The sequence below is a fragment of the Numenius arquata genome, chromosome 2, assembly GCF_964106895.1.
Source record: "Numenius arquata chromosome 2, bNumArq3.hap1.1, whole genome shotgun sequence".
Classification (NCBI taxonomy): Eukaryota; Metazoa; Chordata; class Aves; order Charadriiformes; family Scolopacidae; genus Numenius; species Numenius arquata.
This window is the reverse complement of record NC_133577.1, coordinates 52468011-52495324: the sequence shown is the minus strand read 5'-3', so window position 1 is coordinate 52495324 and position 27314 is coordinate 52468011. Positions and strand designations below refer to the sequence as shown.

Below are 27314 nucleotides of genomic sequence, written 5' to 3'. Positions count from 1 at the left end.
ATGGGTGAAATTTAAAAAAAAAATAAAAAATGTTCAAACTGTCCATCTTGTCATCCTTCCCTGTGGATTTGTGCTGGATACCTTAAAAAAAGTATCCTTTTTTGGCAGAATCATAGAATGGTTTGGGTTGGAAGGGACCGTAAAGATCATGGAGTTCCAACCCCCCTGCCATGGGCAGGGACACCTCCCACCAGACCAGGTTGCTCAAAGCCCCATCCAGCCTGGCCTTGAACACCTCCAGGGATGGGGCATCCACAGCTTCTCTGGGCAACCTGGGACAATGTCTCACCACCCTCAGAGTGAAAAATTTCTTCCTGATATCTAATCTAAATCTCCCCTCTTTCAGTTTAAAACTGTTATCCCCCATCCTATGGCTCCACTCCCTGACAAAGAGTCCTTTCCCATCTCTCCTGGAGCCCCTTTAGGTACTGGAAGGGGCTATGAGGTCTCCCCAGAGCCTTATCCTCTGCAGGCTGAACAACCCCAACTCTCTCAGCCTGTCCTCACAGGAGAGGTGCTCCAGCCCTCGGAGCATCTTTGTGGCCCTCCTCTGGACTCTGTCCCTGCCGCCTCACGCCACACCTCGGGCTCCTCAGGAATTCCGAGGTTGTTTTTTACCAGCCCCGCCGCCATGGCTGCGCCCCGGCCCAAAGGCCCCTCCGTGTGGGACAGGGGAAGGGAAGGGGAACCCGGGGGAGCGGGGCTGGCACCTCACACCCTGGGCTAACGCGGTGCCAGGGGGCGTTCCGGGGCTGCGAGAGCTCTGGTACCGCCCACCGGGGCCCGCCCCGGAAAAGGGAGAGGAATGGAAGGCCGGGCCGCCGCCTCAGCAGCGGGGACTGCATCTCCCGTCGGCCCCCGCGCTCCCATCCTGCCCCGCGCGCCCAACCGCCGCCGTTCGAACCCAGCAATGGTGGCCAAGGCGGAGGCAGCGGCGGCTGCGGCGACGCCGCTGCCCGAGGAATGGCAGCTCTACTTCGTCCTCACCCGCGCCAACACCTTCCGTAGCTGGCCCTTCACCGAGGGCTGCGCCTGCACGCCCGAGCAGGTGAGGCCGGCGGCGGAGCGGGGCCCGGGGGGGAGCGGGGCCGGGGCCGGCGCTGAGGGGACCCTTCCCGCTTTCTCTCTCTGCCCGCAGATGGCGGCGGCGGGTTTCCTGCACTGCCCCAGCGAGAACGGCCCCGACGTGGCGCAGTGCTTCTTCTGCCTCAAGGAGCTGGAGGGCTGGGAGCCCGACGACGACCCCTTGTGAGTAGAGGGGATGGGGGGGAAGGATTCCCCTCGCCCCCCAGCCCCCCTGCCCCGATCGGCGCCTCCGGTGGCAGCTCCGCCCCGGCGGGGGAACCGCTGCCGCCGCCGCCGGGATGCTTGGCAGGGAAGAGCGGCTGCCTTTGTCTTATTGTGAGCTTTCTCTCTTTCTTCTCCCTCCTCTCCCCCTCTCTTGTCCTCCCTCCCTACCCGCCCCCCCTTTTTCTTTTTTTTTCCCTTTTCAGGAAGGAACACAAAAAGCACTCTGCGGCCTGCGCTTTACTCTCCCTTCAGAAAGCTCCCACTAACCTGACACTGCAGGAATTCCTGAAGCTGGACAGGGAACGAATGAAAAATGCGCTGGTACGTACCCATGGGCACACCGTGGTGTTTTTCTAGCCCCCCCCCCCCCCCCCCCCTTCTCTCCATGATGCTGGGAGAGTTCTTGAGTTTCGAGTCTTGGGATTGTTTACCTTGTCTCCTGGTTCCTCGCCAAAGTGGTTTGTTCCTTCCTGACCAGCACTGGATCAGATCATAGAATGGTTTGGGTTGGAAGGGACCGTAAAGATCATCCAGTTCCAACCCCCCTGCCATGGGCAGGGACACCTCCCACCAGACCAGGTTCCTCAAAGCCCCGTCCAGCCTGGCCTTGAACACCTCCAGTGATGGGGCATCCACAGCTTCTCTGGGCAACCTGTTCCAGTGCCTCGCCACCCTGAGAGTGAAAAACTTCTTCCTAATATCTAATCTAAATCTCCCTTCTTCCAGTTGAAAACTGTTCCCCCTCATCCTATGGCTCCACTCCTTGATAAAGAGTCCCTCCCCATCTCTCCTGTAGCCCCTTTAGGTACTGGGAGGGGCTATAAGGTCTCCTTGGAGCCTTCTTTTCTTGAGGCTGCACAACCCCGACTCTTTCAGCCTGTCCTCACAGGAGAGGTGCTCCAGCCCTCTCATCAGGCTGAGAGAGTTGAGGGGGGTCAGCCTGGAGAAGAGAAGGCTCCAGGGAGACCTTAGAGCCCCTTCCAGTCCCTAAAGGGGCTCCAGGAGAGATGGGGTGGGACTCCTGATCAGGGAGGGGAGCCATAGGAGGAGGAGGAAGGGTTTTAAACTGAGAGAGGGCAGATTTAGATGAGATCTGAGAAAGAAATTCTTTGCTGTGAGGGTGGTGAGACACTGGAACAGGTTGCCCAGAGAAGCTGTGGCTCATGCATCCCTGGAGGTGTTCAAGGCCAGGCTGGATGGGGCTTTGAGCAACCTGGTCTGGTGGGAGGTGTCCCTGCTCAGGGCAGGGGGATTGGAACGAGATGATCTTTAAGGTCCCTTCCAACTCTAACGATTCTATGACCATCTTCGTGGCCCTCCTCTGGACCTGTTCCAACAGGTCCATGTCCTTCCTGTGCTGAGGACTCCAGAGCTGGACGCAGTATGGTGTGTCCTTTCCGGGTTCTCAGCCATTGCCTTACGGGAGATGTAGCCCGATTTCCCCTTGAAGCTGAACAACACTCAATTTAGCGGCAAGACGGTAATGTATCATTTTTATTCTTCCCAGAAAAAAGAAATTTCTCAGAAGGTGACCAGCGTTGAAGACGTAGCCAAGAGTGTGCGGCGTGAAATAGAGAATCTGGGCTCCTAGGCTGCTGTAGCTTCTCAACTGGCGGTGACGTCTCTCTTGTACCTGTGCTCTGGCGCTGCCGCTTTCAATGACTGCGTTTCCCGAGACCGCCATCGGAACGGCCATCTCTGCGCGGAGCAGACAGAACGCTCCCTCACTCACCTGAGTCTGTCGGGGACGTAACTGGGGTTTGATGCACTGCACGCATCATCTTTTTCTGCAGGGATTCTCCTATTCTTCCTGTCGGTTTAATTAAAGATTAGTACTTGTGGTTTTATTTTTTCTGTTGTGTTTCGTTTTGTTTTCTTTTTTTAAACCCTGCTGTTTCCATTTTGGAGATGCTGATAGCTCTGGTGCAAAAACTTGCGTTTCTTGCAAGAGCTGGCAGGCACTCCCATTTTTATACTGAATATGCTTTTGGATACTTTTGGGAATAAAAAGGGGAAGGAGTTTTAAAACTCCTTCACGGACTTAGGATTGTGTCTAATAATGCCTAATTATAGCAAATCTTAGCGTGCGTGGTACCCTTGTAAACTTCTATTTGTAGTTGACTGCTGCCTTGTCTTGATGCATTTATAAATAAAAGTTGAAGGCAAAAAAAAAAAAGCAAAGTAATTTTTCTCAGTTTCCTGGAGGAAAGGAATTGGACGTTTGGTGGAATGAGCTGCACTGAATGCAGTTTTAACTTCAAAATGGGAAATAAGCTAATCGAAGTACGGCTTGCAGTGCCCTTGCTCAAGTGTCAAGCTGTCTTAAGCAGCGTTCATCAGGTCTCCTGAAAATCTCCTTGTGCCTTGAAAGGTTTGGTTGGTCCCTCTCCTTGCACAAATTTGGAAAGGAAAAGAACTCTTGCAGAACAGAGCGCAGACAGTGAAGAATTGTGCTCTGAACTGCTGGGGAGGAATGGGGGAATGTAGTACCAAGTAGCTGGCTGCTACAGGACCCAAGTGAATTGTACGGGGGCCGTGAAACCCACAGACAGAACTGGCCGCTGGGGTGCTCCCCAACTCAGAGAACCTCCAGCTCCGTCCTGGGGAAGAGGCGGTCGCAATCACACGCTGATGAGACCAGTGCTCCTGGGTTTCGTAAGTTTGTCCATCGTTCCCTGTCCGAGCTTACTTGCAAACAATGAAATAACTTCATTATTTCCAGCTGTAACGGCCAAATCATATGCCGACTGCCCTTTTGCATTCTCCTTTTCCGTGCTTGCATTGCAGCTGTAAATAAAGAACAGATCGTTTTAAGCTGCTTAAATTCACTCCAAGTCACTGGAGTTGTAGGTAAGTGTTGATGCGGAGTCATCGCAGAATTTCTGGATGCCTCTTCCCGCAGGGACACGACTGTGAGATAAAGGCACTGAGGCTCAGCCAGGCTCTGGCCCTTCGGTATTGGCGACTAGGTCTGTGCAGCTAGTGGCCCAGCTGCGGTACTTACTGTAACAGGACTCGGACGCACCTCTCTCCCTCCGATCCAAGCAGAACCGCCTCGTGGAGAGCAGTGTTGCTGTGCCTGCACAGGAGGAATTAGCAAGGTACTTAATACCTAAGGAAACTGTCCTGGGACGTGGAGAAACGGCCTCACAAATTAAACTAAGGAAAGTGAAGAGGGTGGCAGAGAATAGAGTAGGAGTCACAGTGATTTATTTTTTTGGGGGGGTGGGGGGGGAGTAGGCTTTATTGGGGTTTGTTAAATTGAAGTGGATGAAGCTGATTGCATAGAACACCAGCTTTTCTAACAGAAATTATGAGAAATCTTCCAAGCTGGCAACTGAAAGAAGGACTGTGAATACTATTTTTGCTCATTTGCAGGTTCTTTGGTGGTTTTTTGGTTTGGTTTGGTTTGGTTTTTAAATTTGGCTTTGAAAGTAGCTCCTTGGCTACAGATTTTTGGAGGAGGGGTGGGAGGTTAATCCTCTCTGAAACTGGAGCACAAGTGCTGGTTTTTTGGTAAAACTTCCAAAGACCGGAGAGAGAGAATGAATCAGCGCTGACTTACGGCCCTGACCGCTGGTCAACGTCAGCGCCTCCCTGCACGAGAAGGGAGATGGCTTCCGCGTGCTTGTTAAGGACAGCAACTGTGAGAGCAGGTCGGTCCTCCTCACCGGTGCAGTTTGGGTCAGCTCCCTGGAAAGCACAGGAGAGGGAACGGGAATTGTTAAAGCCGTAAAGATTCTTCAGCTTCCACCTTGCTTTAAAATCATGCCAGTTTAAGTTGGCAAATGGTCTTTGTGCTCAAGACCGAGAAATGCTCCAATTGCGGTATTGATTCTTAAGTATTCTTCTGAAAGTGTTTGTCCTAGTGCAAAACCGGAGTAAATGTGTATAACGAGGGCAGTCAAGCTGGCTTTCACGATCAGGATGTACCTACGCGGCAAAAAGGCAGAGGTTATTCTTTCTTTTGCTATACAGAGGACTTGACCCAAAACTGTAATATTAATATATTTTTCTTTCTATATGGCCTTGACAAACCCAGATGAGAATGCTTTTCTATTTTGGCTCTACCACCCAAAATAGAAATTTGGGAAGAACATATACAAACAGAAAACAGGCTATTTCTTCTCCAAAATGCTCTTCCAACCTGAAGACAGTTGTATTGCAGGGATGTTGCCTCTTGAGCATGAAGTCAGTGGCAAACCAGGCTAATATTCATGCCGTAAATGGTCAAAGAGTTGGAAAGGGAAACTTCAGCAAGCAGTAACTTACTTCACTGAGCAATTGTTCTACCAAGGTGACTCTTCCTTTCCCATTTGGACCCAATTCGTCCAGTAGTTGTCTGGACTCTGGCTGTGGAAACACAGAAAACAGCCAGTAAAGTAATGTTTCACACAGTGAAAATACAAGTAGGTGGGCCATATTCTGCCTTTGAGTAAAGGTGGAAAACGCACACAGTGGCATGAATGTAGCCGAGGGAAGAACACAGAGTAGCTGAGCCTCAGTGTTACTAACTCATGTCCCTTCTGTGGGAATTTCTGAATCTGAGCAAGTGTTGGGTAACCCAGGCAATAACCCACTGCTGAGGTCTTGGTTCAGCAATCGTGCCTGCAAGTGACTGGCTTTACATCAGTGCAGCTCCCCAGGGCTGTACAAAGATCTGTTCACCACAGTAAACATGGGCGCAAGTCCTTTGCTAGAGAATTAAAGTTTGAAGCTTCCCAAGTAAGTATTTTATTCAGAAAAAGAGTATGTTTTGCTTTGCAGGAGTTTGATAACTAAATCTTGAAACAAACCAACCAACCCCAAAACCTTCTCCTTTTATTTCTTCCCATCTCCTTCCTCTCCCCTTTCAAAAGCCCAATCACTTGCCCAAGCATTTTTATCTCTGGACTCGTATCACAAAGCTCTGTATCTTCTTCCACCCACTGAGCTGACCAAGTGATCCAACCTGAAATTAATGCACGTTTCCCTTTTTTGAGTTTTCTGTGCTATTACCGATGATCCATTTACTGGGCAGTGCTTCCAGGATATTTCTCTAGCGGAAGCAAATAAAGCCTTGCTTCTCGCGTGAAGCCAACCCTCAGTTGTTCTGACATCTCAGCTTTATGGGAAAACCAAGTTGACTTAAAAGCTTGTTGTGTAGATCATCTTCCCCTGCCTAGTTCACAGTCTGACTGCGCAAACAGTAGTTCTAGCACAGCCAAGGGTACGTCCTGTGGAGTCAAATCATGTAGTAACGGTCAAGGGAAGATGATAATGTCTCCACCTGATGTCGCTTCTGAGAAAAACCTGTAACAAAATCAGTCTGCAACAGTCTTTAGGCCTAATGCTCTGACAGTAAAACAGCAAGGGTCCAAAACCAAAAGCAACAATCTAAGCTCTTAGTAGAAACAAAGTTTGGTTATTTCCAGTTCTGTAATAAAAGTCTGCTACAATTTTTCAGGGTGTATATTAAGTTGGACTTCTGTCCCCTTTCCTCCCCCCGGCCCCAGTCAGCTTTAAAAGCTTTCTGTTTCTACCCTTGGATGCCCTCCTTCACGTTAGTGCTGCTCTACAGATAGTTTTTCCTGTACTGGCAGAAGATACATACGGGGAGCTTATCTTCTTTTTCTGTAAGTGTTCTTGACTTTGTTCTCTTCATTTTGCCTCTTGAATGGAAAATACTATGATCATCTTTGCCTACCAGAAAGGGAAACAAGTGTTAATTCAAAGCAAAGTCAGTATCCTAACAAGAACTTGGGGGAGAGATCTGGAAATAATTTATCCACAGAAATAGTTTATTTTGTGTTGAAATGAAAGCAATATTTATCAATTTTCTACAAGAGAAAGTGATGAAATATTTGTTGCAGATCAGACTGGTTTTAACAAAAGCCTTACACTCAGGCAGACTTAAAAACTTGCTATTCTGAAATGAAGATTCAATGAAATGCAGAGTTTGGGGGGGGCTTGAGTCTTTTTTTAACTGGCTGCAGCTATTCAACAGGCTTGACTCCGATTCATTAATTGTTTTGACCGAAAACTTTTCAATGCTGTTTAGCTCCCAAATACATAAGAATGAGACTAAAGGACCTTGAGTAGTTATGTATGTCCATTCTTTTTAAGAGACATAACCCAGTAGTGTGCAGGAGGGTTGCTAAGGAAATTACGCAGCACGTGGGGACCCTTTGAGCTGGTGCTACCGGAATGCCTGGAATCACAGTTACATCATGGACACTCCAGAAAACCAGCTTCTAGCACTGTGGCTGCCACTTGCCAAGTGTCAGATTAGAAGCACAAACTGGCTGAAATTTCTACGTGAATTGAAGTTTGTCAAGTTATACTATAGGAATTCCTGAATGCTAATGCTTACTTTACAACCAGTTGATTTAATGAAAACCTAAATCCCGTATGTGATGCCTAAAATGTTGAGCTGTCACTGACACCAGTGGGAGATGCAAGTTAAGCATCTCTGAAAACTGGGTCTAGAATTAAGGTATTTCATCATTTTTTATCTTTGCCAAATGTGCTGAAGTCCTTGGCACAGCTCAAAAGTAGAGATAATATTGACATTTATGGCTTCTACTTTAAAAGAATATGCAAAGCATCTAAAGTTTTATCACTGTAAGAAAGACACTGCTATAGGCTGCAGCTGCAGTTTACCGGCCTCTCCATCTGTCCTCTAGGGATGAAGCATTCCCGTGAGCTTTTGACACAATCTGTGCATTGCTTACATCTCAACTCAGCCACATTTTGAAGATTAAAGATCAGCTTAAGTAGGCACAGAATGTGCCAATATACTCATTTGCCTGTCTCAATGTCCACCCTCCCAAGCACTACTTCCATAGTCTTGACTACTATATTTATGGTCTATCTTAAAGACAGGGGGAGGGAAGAAAAAAAAATCTCACCAAAACTAGTCTGACTGCCATCCTGTCCACGTCTGACTTCTGTTACAGTATCCTGGTAATGACTGCTGAACTTCACTGGTTTATTAGTATGAATATCCTGTAGAATCATCAAATGCAAGCAGTTATTCAGATTATCATGTAATGCTGTTATAATCTCAGTAGCACAAAACAGTGGTGTTGCATATGAAAAAATATATAGGCTTTTAATACCAGTCTCAAATTAGCAAAAGAGAAATCATTATATGTAATTACTCTGTTTTGAGGCAAAATAATGTAGCATATTTTTTTTCTAAACCTTGTGTTAGGTATTTTTTTTTATTTAAAAAGAAAAAGTGACACAACCTCACTAAATGAAATGAAGATTCTCATCCAAATGAAAGTGTGTCTACCACTTGGGAGATCGGATAAACCCCTCACTTGTGAAGTGATGTGATACACCTTTTCAAGCACCACTTGGCAAGGTAAGCTTTTAAAGATTCTACACAACAGGCACAGTCTGAATTTTGGATCTTTGAAATAGTAGATTTTAATCTTTGAAAAGCTGGACATGAATACGGTGTGGGTTTTGGACCATGGTAATTCCGCAGGTAGGGATTTTGAGTGTTTGAATACAGTTAACAGGAACTCTGGCAAACGTTATCTCCAAACTATTGAAAATTACTAAGCTTGTTTCTTAAGAGGACAATATATGCGGATTGAGGAAAAGGAGGCTCTAAGATCAAGAGCTAAGGGGTGCTAGCATGATCAAATAACATCAACTGAAAGAAGAATGTTAATATTAATAGCAAACTAATGAAATGCAACATAACCATGAAGTGTGGCTTAATCAGATAAAGATACATGTTCAGCTAGCTCCAACAGAAAAAGAAAAAATTCCTTTCTCTGAACTGATGAGTTAACATCCTCTGAACAAAAGAATTTCTTGTTTAGACCTGAGTTTAAAATATCAACCTTACACTGACTGGTCTAGCAACAGCTTTAGACCTGCTGCCTAACAATGGGCCTCATCCCCCAAACTGACCTTGTTAATAGCAAGAGCATAATTCAATGTAATAGTGACTTCAGAGTCATCTTCATGGATGGTAGCAGAATTAATCTAAAGGGAAAGAGCAACCATTAGCATCACTTCGAAAAAGTACACAGAAATAGTGTTAGGAATAAGTCTTCCTGATATTTATTATGGAGCCAATACACAAAATCACACCTGTGGCCTTTGCCTACTTGTGATATTGTACCAACATTTCCCATCTAACTGGGCAAGGGGCAGGTGGTATTTCAAGTAACTGGAAATATCAGAATGACTGAAATGCCAAATGAATCCAAAAGATGTAATAATGCTTCGTTTCATAAAAGTTCAGTCCTTCTCCACCCAGATTTTGCAGCTGCGTGGAAGGCTGTGTTCTCCTTGAGACTCCCTACTCCAGGAGAACTGGTTGCTGCTTTAGTTGTACCAGTCTGTAGGAGCACAGTCTGTAGTAAAACATGGGTAACTTCCTATATCAATCCATTGAGACACTACTGCTGGCAAGAAGACTATCGCAGTAATACATAAATAAGTGCACAGGGCGTTATAAAGAAGTGGAATGCAGCTGGCAAGGTTATATTGCAGCAGGTTGAGAATTTTGAGATAAGGTTGATTATTCTTCTAATCGGCAGGAAAACTGAAAAAGCAGTATTAAACCCAGATAATTGGCATCTACTTTGAACCACTTCTGTTACTTTTGGGGGCAGTGGTTTCAAGACAATAGGATGACAAATGGCCAAGAAGCAGCAGGAGTAGCCTTCTCTAGGCAACTTAATATTTTTCAGGCATATCCTTTTGAATCCTCTAGCAAAGGAAACAAGTTGCAGGGACCTATACTTCCTCCTCACCAAGCAGATATATTTTATATTTATACATGTACTATAACTTCTGAACATACAAGTGGACACAATGGGTCTCAGTGGGTTTAGAATTTAGACGCAAACTATCTGGTCAAGTGTCATATCTCCCAAAAGTGTAATCTGCCAAATGACAGATTTATGAACCCCAGTATTCACAAACTTTTCTGAAGTTGTTTCTATCTCCTAAAATTAGAAGGTTTTGACTGGTGTGTCACATCAGTCAGGACAGGCTAAAAAAATAGTGAACTTGAACTGTAACAAGGGAGACTTAGGTCAGACACTGGGAAAAAGCTTCCCAGTGGCTATGCCAGTTCAAGAAGATCCCAACACTACTTCTGCCTGCATCCCGATTCCAGCTGCTCACTGCCAACCTACTTCTGTATTAGCACTGATGCCCTTGTTTTCCCTCCAGAGCTATTTTTAGCCTGGGTCAGTGGTTGATCCAGTCCACAAGATGTTGCCACAAGCAGTGGTGCTGCCAGCACGGAGGAGGCAGGGTGAGGGGATGCAACTCCTTAACCCTGCAGGGCTGCCAGGGAAAGCAATACAGCACTGCAGCTGAACAGCAAGGATAATTGAGCGCAGAAATGGACTGCCTGGGGCAATTGTGAAATCTCCATTGTTGGTGAGTTTGAAAAGCTTCAAGACAAACATCTGTCAGAAACAGTTTAGGCGGAGTTGATCCTCCCTCAGGACAGGGACCAAATGATCTCTGTCATACCAGCCCTATCTTCTAGGACTCTTTAGGAAGAACCTCCAGTTTCCACTTTCTTGTTATCACCCCTTTAATCACTTTAATGCAGTTTGGTGACATCCTGAAGACTACATCTCCAGTGAGAAAAACAGAACCCTGTTCCTATAAGACTACCTGGTATAGTTTATACTAGAAGTAGACTATGTATGATGTAGCCAAAAAGGATTGCTGCTATCTGCTAGTATAATCCGTCCTGGAGGAGAAGGAAGCATATCGTTCCATCCCATTTCTAGCAGGGCTTATTTAACTGACCAACTACATAGATGTCAGCGATCTCTTCTTTTTCTTGGCTGCCTGCTGGGGGATACTATAAAAGCAGCTGAGCAAGGACTTTCTGGCTTCTATCACTTCTCTTATAGCTGTGAGGTGAGAGACGAACAGAAACTGCCATAGGAAAGAAAGCAGAAAAAAAATCTTCAGTAAAAGACTGAACGAAAAATGGAATGACAAAACAAGACAAATTGCACACACAAACAGCTCAAGGTATAAAGAAAAGGGAGACACCTATTATCCCAGTGTTTATCTAGCAGCCACAATAATCTTTTCATGAGGCTGCATAGGAAGGTTATACTTACAAGCTGCTTCTTACCTTTCCCATTCGAGGTTCTCCAATCAGTGCTCTGAATTCAAGGTTGTTCTGAGCGTAGCTTCTCAGGTGAGCGCAGACATGATCCAGCTGTTTTCTCCAGTAACCTGATCAGAGAGAGTTAAGCAGCAGGAAAATCCCTGAAATTGTGATTAACGTTTCTTCTACTCATGCGATGGATGACTTAAAAGATAGCATATTTTCACTGAGACAAAAAAAAAAAAAAAATCGAATTTTTCTTTAGAAAATTAATCTGATCAAGAAAAGGAGAAGCAAGTTATACCCTAAAAAATGGTGAAAAGCTTTCTTATCCACAGCTTATAGATCATTCTTAGGGCACCTCTATTCACAAAAAACCCTATGTCTTGGAATTGTCCTTTGGAATCAAAACTGGCCCTGTGTGAAGGAGAATCTCACGCTAAAAAAAGAAGGTACAATATTACAACTAAGCAGTTGTGCATTATTGGACTTATTTTAGTCAGTTTGAGATCACCGACAGGTAACAAAAAGCCAAATCTGAAAACTGCAGATTTAGTAACTCAACCTACACAGCATTCTGGTCTGTGTAAATTATTCCCCAAATAAATGCCTTTCAATTATATATGGGAGAGCATATTAAAAGCTTAAGCATTCCTGCTGTTTTGCCTGTCAGGATCTCTGGGAGAGAGTCAGCGTTCCTTTATGCTGGTCCAGGGCATGAAACATGAGGGGCTGAATGCGCCTGGATTCAAAACTCATCTTAAGCCGTTTAGAGTTTTTGCAGTATTTCCAAGTATTTCTGAAGCAATGTTCTGTTTTTGTCAGAGAAAGAAACAAAAGGCCTTGTTCTCATTCTTAAGTGATTGTTATCAGGATCTGGCTGATTTTATTTTTGAGCATACTTATGCAAAGTACAGAGTATGATTTATTTTGTTGTAAATGAATTGTGTAGGCTTGGTAACCTTGTTTAACTTACACAGGGAAGTTGCTCTGACCTTATCCTTCCCTTCATGTTAAGTGAAGCTCAAAACAGCAAAAAAGAAGCCAAGTCAAAAGAAAAGTGCTGCTCTGACTTTTACAAGAAAAGGCAAGTGCACAAGGACGGACTCTTCCAAGATCAAACTGGTAGAAACTATGACAAACTAAACCAGCAAGTCTTATTTGTTAGGCAGCTTTAAAAGAATATAAAAAGAAGGATCCACAGAGCAATATAAATCATTCCCTGCCAGGGTGTCACATGCGAACTAGTACAAGTCAAAAATAGTAATTAAAAAGTCTAAGCTAGACTACTACTTGGTGAGTGATCCCTCCAGAGAAGTCACTATCGTTTGCAATAAACTGGTTCATAACTAGCCTAGATCCCCAGATTTTATTTCAAAAAATCCAAATGTCTGGGAACGTATTGTTGCACGTTTGATGTTTTATTACATCTAAAAGGATTTTTGGCAGCACTGATAGAATACTTGAATTCATGCCATCAATAGCTGATTACACCTATATCACACTGACTTACTGTTTGTTACACTAGAAAAGGAGAGCCTTCCTTGTAAAGTTTACCTGGTAAATTACTTGGTTCCTGTTCAAAATAGACTGAAAGTACAGCAAAAAAAAAAGAAATACAGCATATATCAGAGGATTAGTGTTTTGTACTGCTTATTACTTGTTATTTACTCCTCCCCTAACTGTTTTGGTTTTTTTTAATCTTCACAAAAGAAAAGAAGGTTAGTTAATGGCTGGTAAGTCAAGAAATGAAAAAACCCAACCAACTTATTTAATCACTTGTATTTAAAAAATTTAATACCAAATGTCTGATACTATTTGAATTGAAGAAATAATGGACATATTTGGCATATATAAACAAGATTTTCCTGAGTGATAATGTATGGTCTTGTTGATACAGGTAGTTTCAAGCCATATATGCAGCTCAGCATCAAGGGAAGGGAACAGCATGAAAGCCTTGACTGCAACTGACAGTTATTGATTTATAGAATGAATTATGTTCCTCAGTTCTTGGCAGGGTCTAAAGGAGAATACATTACACGGTGCAACTCCAACAAAGTTGCCTCTGCTAAATGGATAAAAATTAACATAGTTCAAAAGCAGTTCAGAATTTCTTCCCAGCCTTTCGCAGTGAAAGGAGTTCTCACTCACAAGTCAAGAGCTGTACTTTTCATAGAGATATATGAATGTTCGGTGTTACTTTTTTTTTTCCCTTTTTTTTTTTCTCTCGGCACTATTCTGGGCCAATCCTTTATTATCTCTGACTAAGTTAAGCTCCCTGACATGTTGAGTCAAGTGTTGTATTTCCTACAGTGATGTCTAAAAGAACACGCCACATTTCGGAGCGAAAGGTTAGGAAAACAGATTTCCCTTGTGATAATTTTAAAAAATAAAAGTGCATCATCAGGATATTTATACACTGAGTGAAAAAAGGAAATTCTAACATTCATTAATGACTTTTTCTACCCAACAAATAAGTCCAGTAACGGCCTGAGGTGCTGACCCTCTGATTGTAGAAAAGAGCTAGAGATGGGGAAGCGGATGAAAACAATTAACTGTGGTTTGATGCTGTAGTGATTTAAAATTAACTTATTCTCTGGACTGTACAGCTGGACTGCCCTGTGAGATTAAAGACAGCTTTGCAATTGGGCCATTTATTAGGTCCCTAATTAGTCCTGATAGACTGTCTTTAAGGGTTTGGGATCCGGAAAGCTGAAGTTGGAGTTTTTCCAGGATACTAAAACTAGAATCTGTAAAAATTGCAAACTTTTTGATGACAGCAAACAGTCAAGTGATTCCACAAGGAATTAACTGACCAAACCAAGGACTGTGAAACAAAATTGCCTGCAGTATTGATACAGTAGTCTGTGCATGGACGGTCACTGCAATGAGCGATGTAGATGTACTGATACCTTTGCAGGGCTTGAAAACAGGGCCTGCAAGAGCTCTCAAGGTTTCTACCAACCCTGTTTATTGTATTCCCAATAAGAACCCCTTTCTCTAGTTTAGTTTCCTTTCCTTCTAAAACTTCTATAATTTATTCCACAACACCACCCCAAACAAGTTCTTCACATAGAAGAAGAGGAGCCTTATCGTATTTTTCAAGAGCTACGGTCCCCTGCGTCTCAGAGTTTTGTTGAACAATACTCCCAGCGGGCACCATCGCAGTAACTGAGCTTCACATGAGGAGTGGGGCGGTTCTTCAGTGGTTTCCAATTCTATATAGGACACCTGTCCCATGTCTTGTAAGATCTGAGGAAATCAAACTACTAGCAAAGTAGTAAGGCTGCATAGGGGTCAGTAACCACAATATTGATATAGCTGGTGGGCTTTCTTTTAGCTGCTGATGGAGATCAGTGATCTGAATTCCAAGGCACTGCACTTCCCACCAGGTGGCTGGTGGGAAGACAGACTTGTAAAGATGTAAATCAGCATCCTACTGATGCCACATTTCATAGACTATAACTTTTTCAAGAAAAAGCAAGGTCATACATTGCAGCTTTGTTTAGAAAACATAAATATCAAAACTCCTAACCTTTTCCAGGACTAATAGCTGTCAGGAGAGGCTTATGATCACTCATCTTTTCCAGCTTTTCTTTTTGTGAAATCAGCTCAAGCTCCTTCTTTTCTAACAGTTTGCTAGATGGGTAAAAAAGTCCAATGGTTTGGGTTCCTTTATCTTCTCTTTCTTTTAGTTCTGCCTTTGATTTGGGCAAGGAAATAGGAACAGGCTGCCAGGCAATTTGAGCTTGAAATAGTTTAGCCTGTGGGGAGAGGAGGAAAAGTGCAAGTAATATAATTAGACATAATTAAATGGCTTACAAGCAGAAATTAACTAGACCAGTAGAATTCAGTAACAATTCTTGATTTTAATTACCAGTCTGTAACAATGAAGCAACTTATCACAAATATTCAAGCAAAAGCAAAACTCTTCATGATTGCCAGCAGAACGACATGTGTGCTTTTGTAGGACAAAAGCTGGCCTTGCTAAGTGCTATGGTCTTTCCTAAAACAGAGTTTTCAAAGCCCTGTTACATAGGCATGAAAGAGTACCTTGTATCAGCAGGGCACAAATAATTCAAAAGTAATAAGATAAAAGTACTTAAAGAGCTAAGATTTTTGAAAAGCTTATTGTTTCTCACTTTCCTGCTTAGAATAAGGCTGCATTAAGGCTAAGGCTACTTTTCGGCAGAAAGCAGTTCTCAGAATCAACATATCCTCAGTTTTGCCCTCATCATGCTCACAGACCACGACGTTGCCTGAAAGAGGAAACGAAGGGAGTTGTGGCAATCTTTACCCACAGTGGAGTAGCCTTTTAGCTGTCTTCAAGCCCAGCTTTGTAACACTGTGTGTCTTACCTCAGAAAACCCCGATGAGTCCCCAGCATCCATGAGACTCCCGTTCCGAGAACCCACCCTTGATGGAGGCTCTATGTAAACACCACAGGACCCACAGAAGCGAGCGTAGGGACGGTTGCTCGTACCACACTTGAAACAAGTAAAGTAGGATGGAGGAGGTCCAGGCTGGAAAGTTGAATGGAATACTTTGTCACTACAGAAACATGATGCGTGGTTCAGGAAAGACAAAAGCAGTGACGTGAATTAAAAGGAATTAAAGTAGCACTACCTAGAGCTATTAGATTAGAAAAATTACCCAGGATGCCAGACTGCTAACACACTGGCAGATGCAAGACAGTAAATCTTCAGCAGTGTGTTATGGAGGCAAACATTTTGTTTTTTCAGACAGATCTAGAATTTTGGTATGTTACTTTTTTAGTATATACTTTCAAAAATATTTCTTTTCTTTGACAAAGCCCTGTCATTACTAGTGTGTGCTCTGATACTGAATATTGACTGCAATTCTTTCCCGTTCAATTCTAACACTACCCCCACCACCCCAAGTCCTCTGGTACAGTATAGGATCAATGGTTACATGTGCACATAGGGAATATGTAGACTCAGCTCACAGAAAAAACCATAAACTTCTCTCCAAGTATGATCTTAGCTTGAAACACTACACTTGTAAAAATATATGCCAGATGAAATTGTTTACATTGATTGTACCATGCAAAAGCTCTACTGAGCAGCAGTTAAGAGGAAGTACTTGTCTTCAGTGAAGTTAATGAAGCCTTCAGCCAAAAAAAATTTCATGCATCATCTCATCTCTGATGCCTATACTTTAACCTTTGATGGAAAAGTTACTCTGGCAGAGTACACAGCTATTGCATCCCAGTTGATGCAACCAGCTGATTCTCATCGACACATAGCAATTAGTTTACATCCCTAAACCCTTAAGTCACTGACTGATGTAGGGTCAGGATGTCATCTAAGCCTTTAATTTTAATTTATATAATCCTAAGCAAGTATTTTGATAATAATAAGCTATGTACTAACTGAAGAGTTTTGCTAAGATAAGTTTGAAATTGCTGCAGGTCACAGATGAGTAAAAACAGATCCGTCGACACAAACACCGAGAACACGTGCCTTGGCTCCACACCAGTCACAGAAACGGGCATCGCACTGGTTAACACGATTGCATTTTGAGCAGGACACTGTCTTCCTTTGCGGGTTGGGATACGGCGGGGGTGTGTCTCCTCCAAACATGGGCTAGTAAAACAAAAAAAAGCATTAGGGAGGAAACACTTCTTAGGAAGACAAGTTCACAAGATAAATAAGGTGAAAGAGGAAAGCAATCTACTTTGATAACATCAAGTAATATTCAGTATAAAAGAATTATTTCAACCTAGAATAAGCAACAGACTGACTTGGATCTACCTTGTATTTTTTTCATTACAAAACCACAGTAAAATGTGGCATGGACTAATTTTTAAACATTTTAGCAGAACTGAGAGAAAAAAAAAAATTTCGTTATCAATTGTGTCCTTTTACACTGAGTATTTCTTAATATGGCCCCATGTATAAGTACACTTGAAATTAAGAGGGAGGTTTCTCTGCTGATGAACTTATATTTTCAAATCCAGAACACAACAGCTATTTTTCTTCGTACTGTTCTTTGTAGTAGTATGGCAGGGGCAGTAAATTCAGACAATGAGTTTTCTCTCAGTTTGATATCTTCTACATAAATACTTTTTTGCACTTTTTTACCTCAGACAAGTTATACGTTACTTAGCTTTCCTACTACAATTAACTTAGATGCGTATGCAAAAAAACGAGATTTTTCAGCTGGAACTTCTGGAGGTTGATTATAGATCCTAGTTAGGACATATAGATCCTAGTTAGGACAAATAGGTCTTAAAATTGATAGGTTTTGTCTCGGGGCTCATGCAGTTTATTTTCTTTGCAAGTCAGGGATATGGATAAGGAACAGAACCAGAGGAAAATTATTTTGATTACAGACACTACAACAGCAAATAAGCAAACACGAAATAGCCCTATTTTCATCAGTGGCCTGCATCACAAATTGAACGATGTAACTTGGAGGTTCGTTTGGAAGATAAAATTTACAAGAGCACAAGTCTAAACATGTTCTAAATCTAAATTATTTAATAACCATTAATAGTAACATCAACATTATTATTAATTATTCAGTAATTACTATTGTTATCAGCAATTAATCACTATTATTAGTCAAATTTCTGATTACTACTAATAATAATTCAGTAAGCATTTAACAACTGTGGCTACTACAGGTCTCACCATTCAAGTCACATGCCTAACTACATGTACAACTACATATTATTATCTACATTCAGTGGAACAGTTAAACATATTTATCTTAGGTAAGTACAGATTCCTACTGAAATTCACTCTGAAATGATGCCTTAGTGGCTACACAAGAGACCTTCGCCTCTAGCTACCGGTAGTTTTAGAACTCAGGATGTTGCCAACGTAATCAGAAGATTTTAACTTCTCTCATTTCTTTATTTATCACAACCTGGAAAAGTGAAACGTACCATGAGGTTTGCATGCTAACCTTCAGAAGTGAAAGTAAAATTCTCGTAAGGAACGAAATGAGCAAGCTAAATGGGGAGTTGAATCAGCCAACCATGTTAGGGGAACATTTATTGTTGCTTTTCTCACCTCTGTGCAGAGTCACAGCCAAATACAAGCATAGTAGCAGCAAATGGAGATAAGAAAAATAATGTAAAAGAATATTTTATTTTCACATAATAATTGAAATCAGTGAGAACGATCTTTCTGCTGTATATATTCAAGTTTTCTACTGCCATTGAAAATAACCTGAACACAAATTAAGACTTCCTTGGAGCCAAGACTACCCATTTTCTAAGAGCCTTCTGAGCTTTCACAACGGCATTTGCAATCCTGACCTCCACAGGACAAACACGAAGGTATACGATACACTCGTGTTTAGCTGGACATTTGTGATGGAGCATCTGTGGGAGTACTGGGCGTGAATATGGCACAGGGGAGGGATTCTCTGCTTTTGTAACACAGGCACACAGGGATATGACTTCAGTTTTCCAAAGAAAAAGAATGTTATGCTTTGATTTGATTAACCCTGGTGTGGTTGATGCAAGAAGCCTTACCGTCTGTATTTCGGGCAGTTTGCTTTCACAAGTCACACAGTGTTTATGGTGAAGAGGATTTCCCGTGCCACAGACCTGGCAAATCACTTTACCCTTTTAAATAGAGAAAGGATATATTTCACATGGTATTTGAAAACTGTGAACAACAATAATAAGGAGACAACTCAATCTTACAATGTGCTGTGGTTATTCAGCCCTCCTCTCTATAGTATGTCCATGTCTCTCTTGTACTGGGGAGCTCCGAACTGGACACTGTACTCCACATACAGCCTCACTAGTGCTGAGTAGAGGAGAAAGATCACCTCCCTTTACCTGCTGGCACCACACTTCCTAAATGCAGCCCAGGATATTGTTAGACTTTTTCAAGCAGATCCCTGAAGAGACCAAAGTCTGCTCTCCTTAAGTCCAGTGCCGTGTTCTTGCTTTTTGCCTCTGCTCCTTCCTCTCAAGATCCTGAACTCCACCATCTCATGGTCATTGCAGTCAAGGCTGTCTCTGACCTTCATATCCCCAAGAAGCCCTTCCTTCTCTGTAAGTATGAGACCCAGCCTTCCTCACTGGCTCTTCTATCACTTGTATCAAGCAGTTGTCATCAATGCTTTCCAGGAACCTCTGGCTTGCTTTTGCCCTGCTGCATTGTTCCTCCAGCAGATATCAGGATGCTTAAAGTCCCCCATCAGGACCAAGACCTGCAAAGGTAAGCCTACTTCTAGCTGTCTGTAGAAGGCCTCATCTACTGGTTCTTCTTGGTCAGGTGGTCTACAGCAGACATCCACCACAATGTCACCCATACAGTCATGCAAGCCATCCTTACATGTCTCTGTGGTCCCATCAAGATCACAGTCCTGCAACTGCACATAGATCTCCAATTCCTAGAGATTATTCCCCATACTGCTTGTGTTAGTGCACAGGTGTGTCAGAGGGGGACCCCAGAATGCTGATTTCACAGACAGGGTCTGGGGGAATTTCCCCATCAAGTTGCCTTATAGGCATTTCCTTGCTTACCTGCAAACACTTGAGGCAACCTCACCTAAGCCCTGTTTTGTTGATTAAGAGTTCCTTTTCGTCCACATCACCCAAGACCTTTTGCTTGTCAACCCTGTCCATCACTCCCTCACAGGGCTGCTGGTAACCCCCCCTCCCCTGTTGTTTCTTGTTTAAAACCCTTCTTACCAGCCCAGCTCTCCTGATGGAAGATACCTTTCCCCTGTGAGGCAGATCCTATCTCTCCTAAGGAGATGTTGATCCTCCAAACAGGGTCCCACTATCACAGAAACCAAAACCTTGTTGCCCACACCAGTTCTGCAACCAATTGTGGACATGCAGTATCAGTCCTCTCCTCCTCACACCCTTTCCCCTAACCAGGGGGATCGAGGAGGGGCCCTACTTGGGTCCCCATACCCCTGGGTAGGGAATACTTTGTAGGGCAAATTTTGTCTAGTTAAGACCACCAGCTCCTTTGGATCACTGATCAAGACTGCACTCCAATGTTTGGGGTGTGTGCCCACTGCCCCAGTCCTGCCAGCCCATTTGGGCTAAGCACTTACAATCAAATGAGGTAAGCAGAGTAATGAGGACATATTTAATAAACTTAAAATGCTTAGTATACTAAGGCCATAAATCATAGAATCCTAGAATATGCTCTGCTGAAGACAAGAGCATGCATTCCTGTCATTGACTGCTACATCAAGTGCTCTTCCTGAGCTTATATGGTTTACCTTTAATGGTTATTTCTACTCAAGGTGTTTTTAACCTGACTAACTTTTGTAGCTGTCATAATGTGATTACACAAGTCAGATCAAAAACTTTGTAATGAAGTCATCTGTTACAAAAATGCACGCCAGGACTTAAATTGCTATTTTGTTATATTTATTTTCAAGTACCTTTACGCAGTTGTTGGTTTGGGGCTGCAGCTGTGGAGCTATTGGCGACTCACATACAATGCAAGTGGGTGTATTCATCGGCACAAGATGTCCGCATTCAAGACATGGTGCCATCTGAAGAATAAAACCACATCACAGCATGTTAATGTTAATCATTAAGATTATAATGAGATTTTCAGTATTTTCCCGGTTAGAGTCTACATCAGCAGCAAGGTCACTGGAAATATAGCAACTGACAGCAACAGATGCTGATATTGATCTCTAAGGATCAAAGGCTATTGAGAAAATATGAAGACAATTGAACAGGGAATGCTTTACCGACTACTAAAAATATGCCAGAAAGGTGCCAAGTTAATTTTCAGTAAATTTAGAACGCTACTATAAAATGTGAGCAGGTAGTTCAAATCCTCCTAACTATGAACATAATCTAAAGAGGTGCTGAATATTCTCAGTCATCACTTGAAATTACAGCATTGCCCCAGAGAAGCCAACTTTCTGATGATAGAGGGAAAAAAAAAATACACCATTGACTTGTTAGACCAGGTAATCATCTCTTGGGAAGAGCTTAGAGAAGATAGTTACAGGCATCACTGTAAAAACTTGGTGATCTTACATATGCCTATACATGCCACCGTGTAAGGTTTCAGGCATATTAGATGGATCTTCTACAGCTATGACACAGACACCAGTTACTAACTGACTAACTGCACGAGTTAGGTTAGCACTGCAATAAGATGCGTATGTAGGTCCTGCAGATGTGGTCGTTGTTGCAGGATAAGGAGGAATCTGAATTTGGTGATGTTCCCTGGCACAAGTGAATAAAAGACAAATTACTTTTTCATTGTTATCCTTATTAAAATATATGGCATTTGAACGAATCTATGGTTCAAGCATTGGAAGAGGCTGCCCAGGGAAGCGGTTGAGTCACCATCCCTGGAGGTATTTAAAAGATAAGTAGATGTAGTGCTTAGGGATATGGTTTAGTGATGGTTTTTGTCAGTGGTAGGCTGATGGTTGGACTCGATGACCTGAAAGGTCCCTTCCAAACTAGGCAATTCTATGATTCTATGGTTAATTTTGCCCATCATTTAAGAATTATACGGGGTCCACTGCTAAAGGTATCGAACTAAACAAAACAATCAGAACAGAGCTTTCCAAATGAAAGTGTTACTAAATAATGGTTTTGCCAGCATTGAATGTGTAATCTGCTGAGGAAGTTGGTTTCTCCAAAGAGGTTTGTTGATTGCTGTGATGTTCTGCTGACCTGCGCTCCTTTAGGGGGTGGGAAGCGACGTACTGGCACAGGTGGGATAGGAGATCCACATTCCTGACAGAAGTGTGCCAAGGGGTCAGACAGGCGAGGTGCAGAGCAGTGCGCACACCTGAAAATAAGGGCAAACTGGCTGAGCTTGTTTGGGTTTTGTACTGCTGCATAATAATGATTAAACTGGAACCCGTTGTGACAGGACTTAGGCCACTGATTTCTCAGTTGTGGTTTCCAAGCTATGGTGGTCCACCAGACCATGCCCCAGTGTCCATAATAAGAGGTTCTGAACTCTAAACAGCTTTACAAAGTAGAAAGCTCTCTGGCTGCTATGGATTCTCATACTTTCTTTCTCACCATGAGGCAAACAAGTCTCCTGACAAGCAACATGTATCAGGTCTCGCTGCTGCAACGTGGGGAACTACTCCAGTGAGCAGTTTTCACCTACAGCAGTGAGGCCTGTACTCTAATTTGAGAAGACAACTTTTTCCCTTGATCCTACAGGTGTTAGGAATTTATTTTAAAGGATGATAAGACAGTTGATAACTGTGTATGGTGAGATGTAAATAAAACTATACGTAAGAAAAAGAATTTTTGAAGTCCTACCTAGATCACGTTCTCCAGTTACGAAGCCAGTGTCTGTCTTTGCTTTACTTGTTTTTATAGAGCCCCACAGTATTATCAACTTGGTTGCAAAAGGCAATTGCTCAGTTACTTTCCAAGGACCAATATGTTAAAAGCAGAAGTCACTTACTTGAGGAAATCTGTTTCCCTCTGGATCCTTGCCACCTGTGTGCTTGCTAAGGTTTTCCGGCTAGTCACTGCAGAAGAACTAGCCAACTGAAATAAAGGTAATTCTTTAGCCTTAGTAAGTGAATATTTGCAAAATGCATATGAGAGTAGCAAAATCAACTAAAGATGTTACTAGAAACAAACTGCATTGAAATGCATTGTTTTAAGGAATATCTACTACGCTTGATTCCCCCATTAGCTGCATTAAGGACCCACAGCTTCTTCCAATAAAAATCAATGTCGTGGCTATTTACTTCCAAGACAGTGTTACTGAATATTAAGCTTTAAATATCAACTTGCTGACCTGTAGCAATAACTATTTGCTAATTGCAGATTCAGTAATGTATTAGAAGAGAATTAGTAGGAATGGGTATTCTTAGTTTGCTTTGCCTGGTTTTGTCCTTACTGATAACTGTGTACTGCTTTGGGCATTCCTATTCCAGAGTGTCACTACCACCACATTTAAATTAGTACTGTATAACACAGACAAAGGCATTGCTTTCTGAGACATTATATGAGAATGATCAAAAATCTTCACATCTTTATTTTTTTAGAGCTCAGTTCTGATGACAGCCTTTTACAGTTTTCCCCAACACCCCTTTGCTTACCTGTAACGACTCTGTTGGTAGTGCTGAGGCGGATTCCTCTCTGTAGTCTGTTGTTTCCAAATGGCTGGCAGGGAGCTGTGGTCCTTGCACGGACCTGTGAGCAGTCTTTCTTTCTGTTTCCAAGTCTAAAATTGCAACCACGCTATTCCACTGTCATTCACTTCATGCAGTTAACATATATCTTAACATGAATATAACATACTCTCGCTTTAAATTCCAATAGCTAAGTATATTTAAAAATCTGTTTGACATCCAGCTTTTGGATTCAAATAAACTACATGGCATTACAGGAAATCAAACTAGAAGAAACTTCATTCTTCTATGAAAGAGCTTACTTTTGTATTTTTCTCTATTTACAGTTTTCTTCCTTCCTGCATGCTCAAAACCCCTCCAGCTCCTAAGAATAAATTAATGAGTAAACGTTAATATGATTCCCTGCTCTTAAACACTCCCATAGCCGTTACCATGGAATAACAGGCTTTATCTGTAAATAAAATCTGAGTTGAGCTTTCATTTCTGCTTTGTGTATTTATTTTGGAATCTTACTGCAAGCAAACATCAGTAAAGAACTCCATAAAAGATTTGCAGTCCCATCAATTTAACAGCATTTTTTGGCACAACGGGAAATATAGGCTGGGCTTTGTTATGTTGCTGAGAAATGAATAACATTTTAATATGTTTTTAAGAGGTACTGTAAAACATATGGAAGGTAATTTTTGTTCTCTATTTGCAGCGGTGAGCAATCGAAATTGGAATTCCTAGGGGATGTTCGGTCTTCTGAGATGGTTTAAAATTATCCATATTTTACCAATGATATAAGAGGAAAGCTTTACACTACTTTCACCTAAGACAGAAGTCTATTTCAGTTTTGTGAAGTACTACCATACCGTGAAAATCTTGGGGTGCTTCACTCCAGGCAGGCTTGATTTCCACATTCACTCCATTCTTCTTTGGCTTCGTAGTAAGCATTCCACCTTCCCTCTCCTGAAAAGTAATTCCATTTGAATTCCAAATGAAATTTTTGGTTTTGCTCTAATCCTCTCTTGTCATAGTTGTTTGTTATGGTTTTAAAAGTACATGGTTAAGGTATTTATTTTCAATGCAAGCATTTTAAAAGCCTAAATTATAAATGTATTTTTAAAATATTTGACCTGAATTGGTCATAAAAGACCAGTGAAAAGAAGAAAAAACCTGATGTTTCCCCTTGAAATTTTAATATTACAAAAAGGACCACAATAGCAAAGATGGGCAAACAGAGAAAATAAAATATATTAAAAGTATAGGCAGTCAAGGTTTAATCTCTAAGTAATATTATACATACAACATTTTATATTTACACAAAGGGTTACAACTGCTAAAACTTACCCGTGTGGCGATATCTTTTAGGAAATTCTTATCATCATCTTCAACAGAGAAGAGGATGTTTGGTTGCTTATACTCTACCAGAAACACCTTTGTTACAACTGTACTCTCCCTGCAGTCCCTGAAAATCAACATTCACAAAGCTATACACGTGCCACAAACCCATGTGCAGCAACAAGTAAACCACTGACGAACGTGGCTCATTTGCTGGAACATCTCTTCCACGCTTGCAAGGCATTATTTCAGTTGGTAAGTATAATCCCGGGCAGTACTCTCTGTTTTGGTTTGTTTTATTTTTTTTAAAGTTTAAAAAGTGCACAATCAGAAGTTATGAATAAAATATACTGATACCTTAATCCCCCAACATCTTTTAAATGTAAAACTCTTGATACTCTTGTGTCTGCTTTCTAGGGTAACTAGCGTTTGCCAGCATTGCAGAAAATAGAGGAGAGCAAGACTTTTATTCCATTCATAATACCATATCCATTTTACTAGTCAAACAGCAGGTAGCACACTATTTATTTGACAAAACAACTGTAATTCTCTACTATTTATTAAATTACAGCAGTAACATTGAAATTGATTTAAATGTCCAAACCATTCATTTAGGATTTATTGTCATTCGAGAGCATCTATTTAGCACACCTGAAAATGTCTTAATAAAAACATACTGGAAATGAGTGTTAATCTAGGTAGTGATATCAGAAAATCATATAGGCCCAGGTTTTGTATGTTCCTGCACAGGAAATATAATTTTGATTTATTCCAGTGCAGACACAAGCAAAGGCCACCTGCAGGTGCTAATAGCAGGGAACAGCAAGCACAAATCCCCAGCTGGAGTGGAAGTTTCTGCTGCCTTGGAAATAAAAGGTAATGAAACAGGGTACAGACAGCGAGTTCATGTGTTCTGTCTCTAAGCGTGAAGTTAGTTTGGAGAAAGTCAGTGGCTGTGCAGCAAAATCCAGTTTTCTTTCTATGTATTGTATTTTCACTTAACCCTTGCGCATACAACATTGTGCTTGAACTGTGAGGTTTAGCATTCCATGCTCCTTTGGGAGAAACTAAGCAAATTCCTGGGAAGACCGACTTCTATAAACCTGGATGACCCCAGAAAACACCATACTAGTTCCTCTGGCATTTGATGATCACACTCAAAGGGATGAGCTCTAAATATAGTATATTTTATTAGTTTCTCACCCACAGCCCAGGAGATAAACATCCGAGAGAGAATCAAACCGCACAAACACTTAATGGATAAAAAATTGTTATGAGAAAGTGAAGTCAATGCAACCCATGAAGATCGCTTAGTTCGCAAACTGGCTGGGGAAAGAGGCACCTCTCGTTTGCGAGGTATGGAGTGTTTTAAACAACACGGCTCCAAGCCATGACTGGGATATCTGTCCCTTGTCAAAATACCACTAAAATAAAACAGGATACTTACTTTGTAACTGCCAGTGCCTTCACTGTTATTCTCCCAACGGGTAATATGATAGGACCCTTATACTTAAAAGTGTTATGCTCTCCATAGCCAGGTTTCCTAATGAGTTCTGGTTTACTTCCATCTAAAGTGTAATAAATGGAGACTTCAGGCGTATCTGAAAGACAGAGAGAAAGTAGTTAGCCAAACCTGTGAAAAACAAGCTCTACACTTCAAAATACTCACTACTGTGCTTTATTTTTCTCACAAAAACAAAATAAAGCAGTTACATAAATGACTAAGTGTTTGGGACCAAACTGTTTCTCCATGAAAAACTAGTTACTCAACAAATACAATTTCATTATAAGCAATATTTCTCTTCATAAAGGAGCTGTGCAATGGTTTTGTCTTAAAATATTGCAACACCTTGTCTGTTGCAATGACAGAAAAGATATTTTCTGTCATTAGAAAGGTGGCATTTCAAAAATTGTAAGCAAAATCTTTGGGGTGAGCCTGGCACATAATACTTTTAAGCACTGGTTTTGCAGTGAAAGTGAAATGCAACAGCCTAAGAGCTTGACCTTGGAAGTGACTAAGACTGCTAGCATATGTGAAATAACTCATGTCAATAATATTGCTTGAATGGAGAAAATTAAATGCAAGTATATTTGGTGTATCAAAACACGTTGGTTAATTTTATAAATTCCTTAAGGAAGCAGGCACTCATAAAAATCATAATTAAACGCAAACAAAAGTATAGAGGCTGGAAGTTTCAAATGAACACATGAAAGGTTTTACACAGTCAAAGCTCTTATTCATACCTGATTTTATTTCTATGAGAGTGTTTGTGTCTATTTCATGTTTAGCCTTCCCTGGAAGAGGGATTCGCAGTGGTATGACCTGAGGAACTGAGACAGAGCCAGCTGTCATTTTTCACAGCAGTGATCTTTAAAAAAGAAAAACAAAAAGGCCGACAATAATTTTTCTAAACAGAAGAATGCATTGAGAAATACAGTCTTTCATTGCAATTCTTTGTCTTCGTTTGTTTCTCTTAAAAGAGAGACCACTGGATTCTTTAAACTGTTAGTTCTCACTAAT

General features: G+C 41.9%; 2 protein-coding genes across 2 annotated transcripts; one reads left to right on the top strand and one right to left on the bottom strand.

Annotated features, from left to right (window-relative positions):
- The first annotated feature begins 876 nt into the window (after positions 1-876).
- Positions 877-3453, top strand: LOC141479560 (baculoviral IAP repeat-containing protein 5-like). Its single transcript, XM_074168802.1, has 4 exons — positions 877-1048; positions 1139-1248; positions 1494-1611; positions 2798-3453. Exons 1-4 carry the CDS (start codon positions 911-913, stop codon positions 2879-2881), a joined length of 450 nt encoding a protein of 149 aa, XP_074024903.1. The 5' UTR covers positions 877-910; the 3' UTR covers positions 2882-3453.
- A 458-nt stretch (positions 3454-3911) lies between these two features.
- On the bottom strand, positions 3912-27146 carry DZANK1 (double zinc ribbon and ankyrin repeat domains 1). The gene is made up of 20 exons (XM_074165868.1): positions 27038-27146; positions 26241-26361; positions 24803-24920; positions 24325-24421; positions 23438-23562; positions 22792-22877; positions 22038-22155; positions 20774-20887; positions 18891-18983; positions 16867-16989; positions 15742-15906; positions 14919-15147; positions 11408-11511; positions 9202-9276; positions 8181-8277; positions 6884-6972; positions 5563-5643; positions 4856-4983; positions 4295-4369; positions 3912-4077 (listed from the first exon to the last, which is right to left on the bottom strand). Exons 1-20 carry the CDS (start codon positions 27144-27146, stop codon positions 3912-3914), a joined length of 2313 nt encoding a protein of 770 aa, XP_074021969.1.
- Positions 27147-27314: the final 168 nt, after the last annotated feature.

Coding starts and splice junctions, on each gene's coding strand:
- DZANK1 (XM_074165868.1), bottom strand. CDS start 27,146: ATGACAGCTGGCTCTGTCTCAGTTCCTCAGGTCATACCACTGCGAATC. Junction 24,921..26,240: donor AAGGCACTGGCAGTTACAAA/GTAAGTATCCTG, acceptor GTTGATTTTCAG/GGACTGCAGGGAGAGTACAG. Junction 22,156..22,791: donor AGGGAAACAGATTTCCTCAA/GTAAGTGACTTC, acceptor CCTTATTTTCAG/GTGTGCGCACTGCTCTGCAC.
- LOC141479560 (XM_074168802.1), top strand. CDS start 911: ATGGTGGCCAAGGCGGAGGCAGCGGCGGCTGCGGCGACGCCGCTGCCC. Junction 1,049..1,138: donor GCGCCTGCACGCCCGAGCAG/GTGAGGCCGGCG, acceptor CTCTGCCCGCAG/ATGGCGGCGGCGGGTTTCCT. Junction 1,612..2,797: donor AACGAATGAAAAATGCGCTG/GTACGTACCCAT, acceptor TATTCTTCCCAG/AAAAAAGAAATTTCTCAGAA.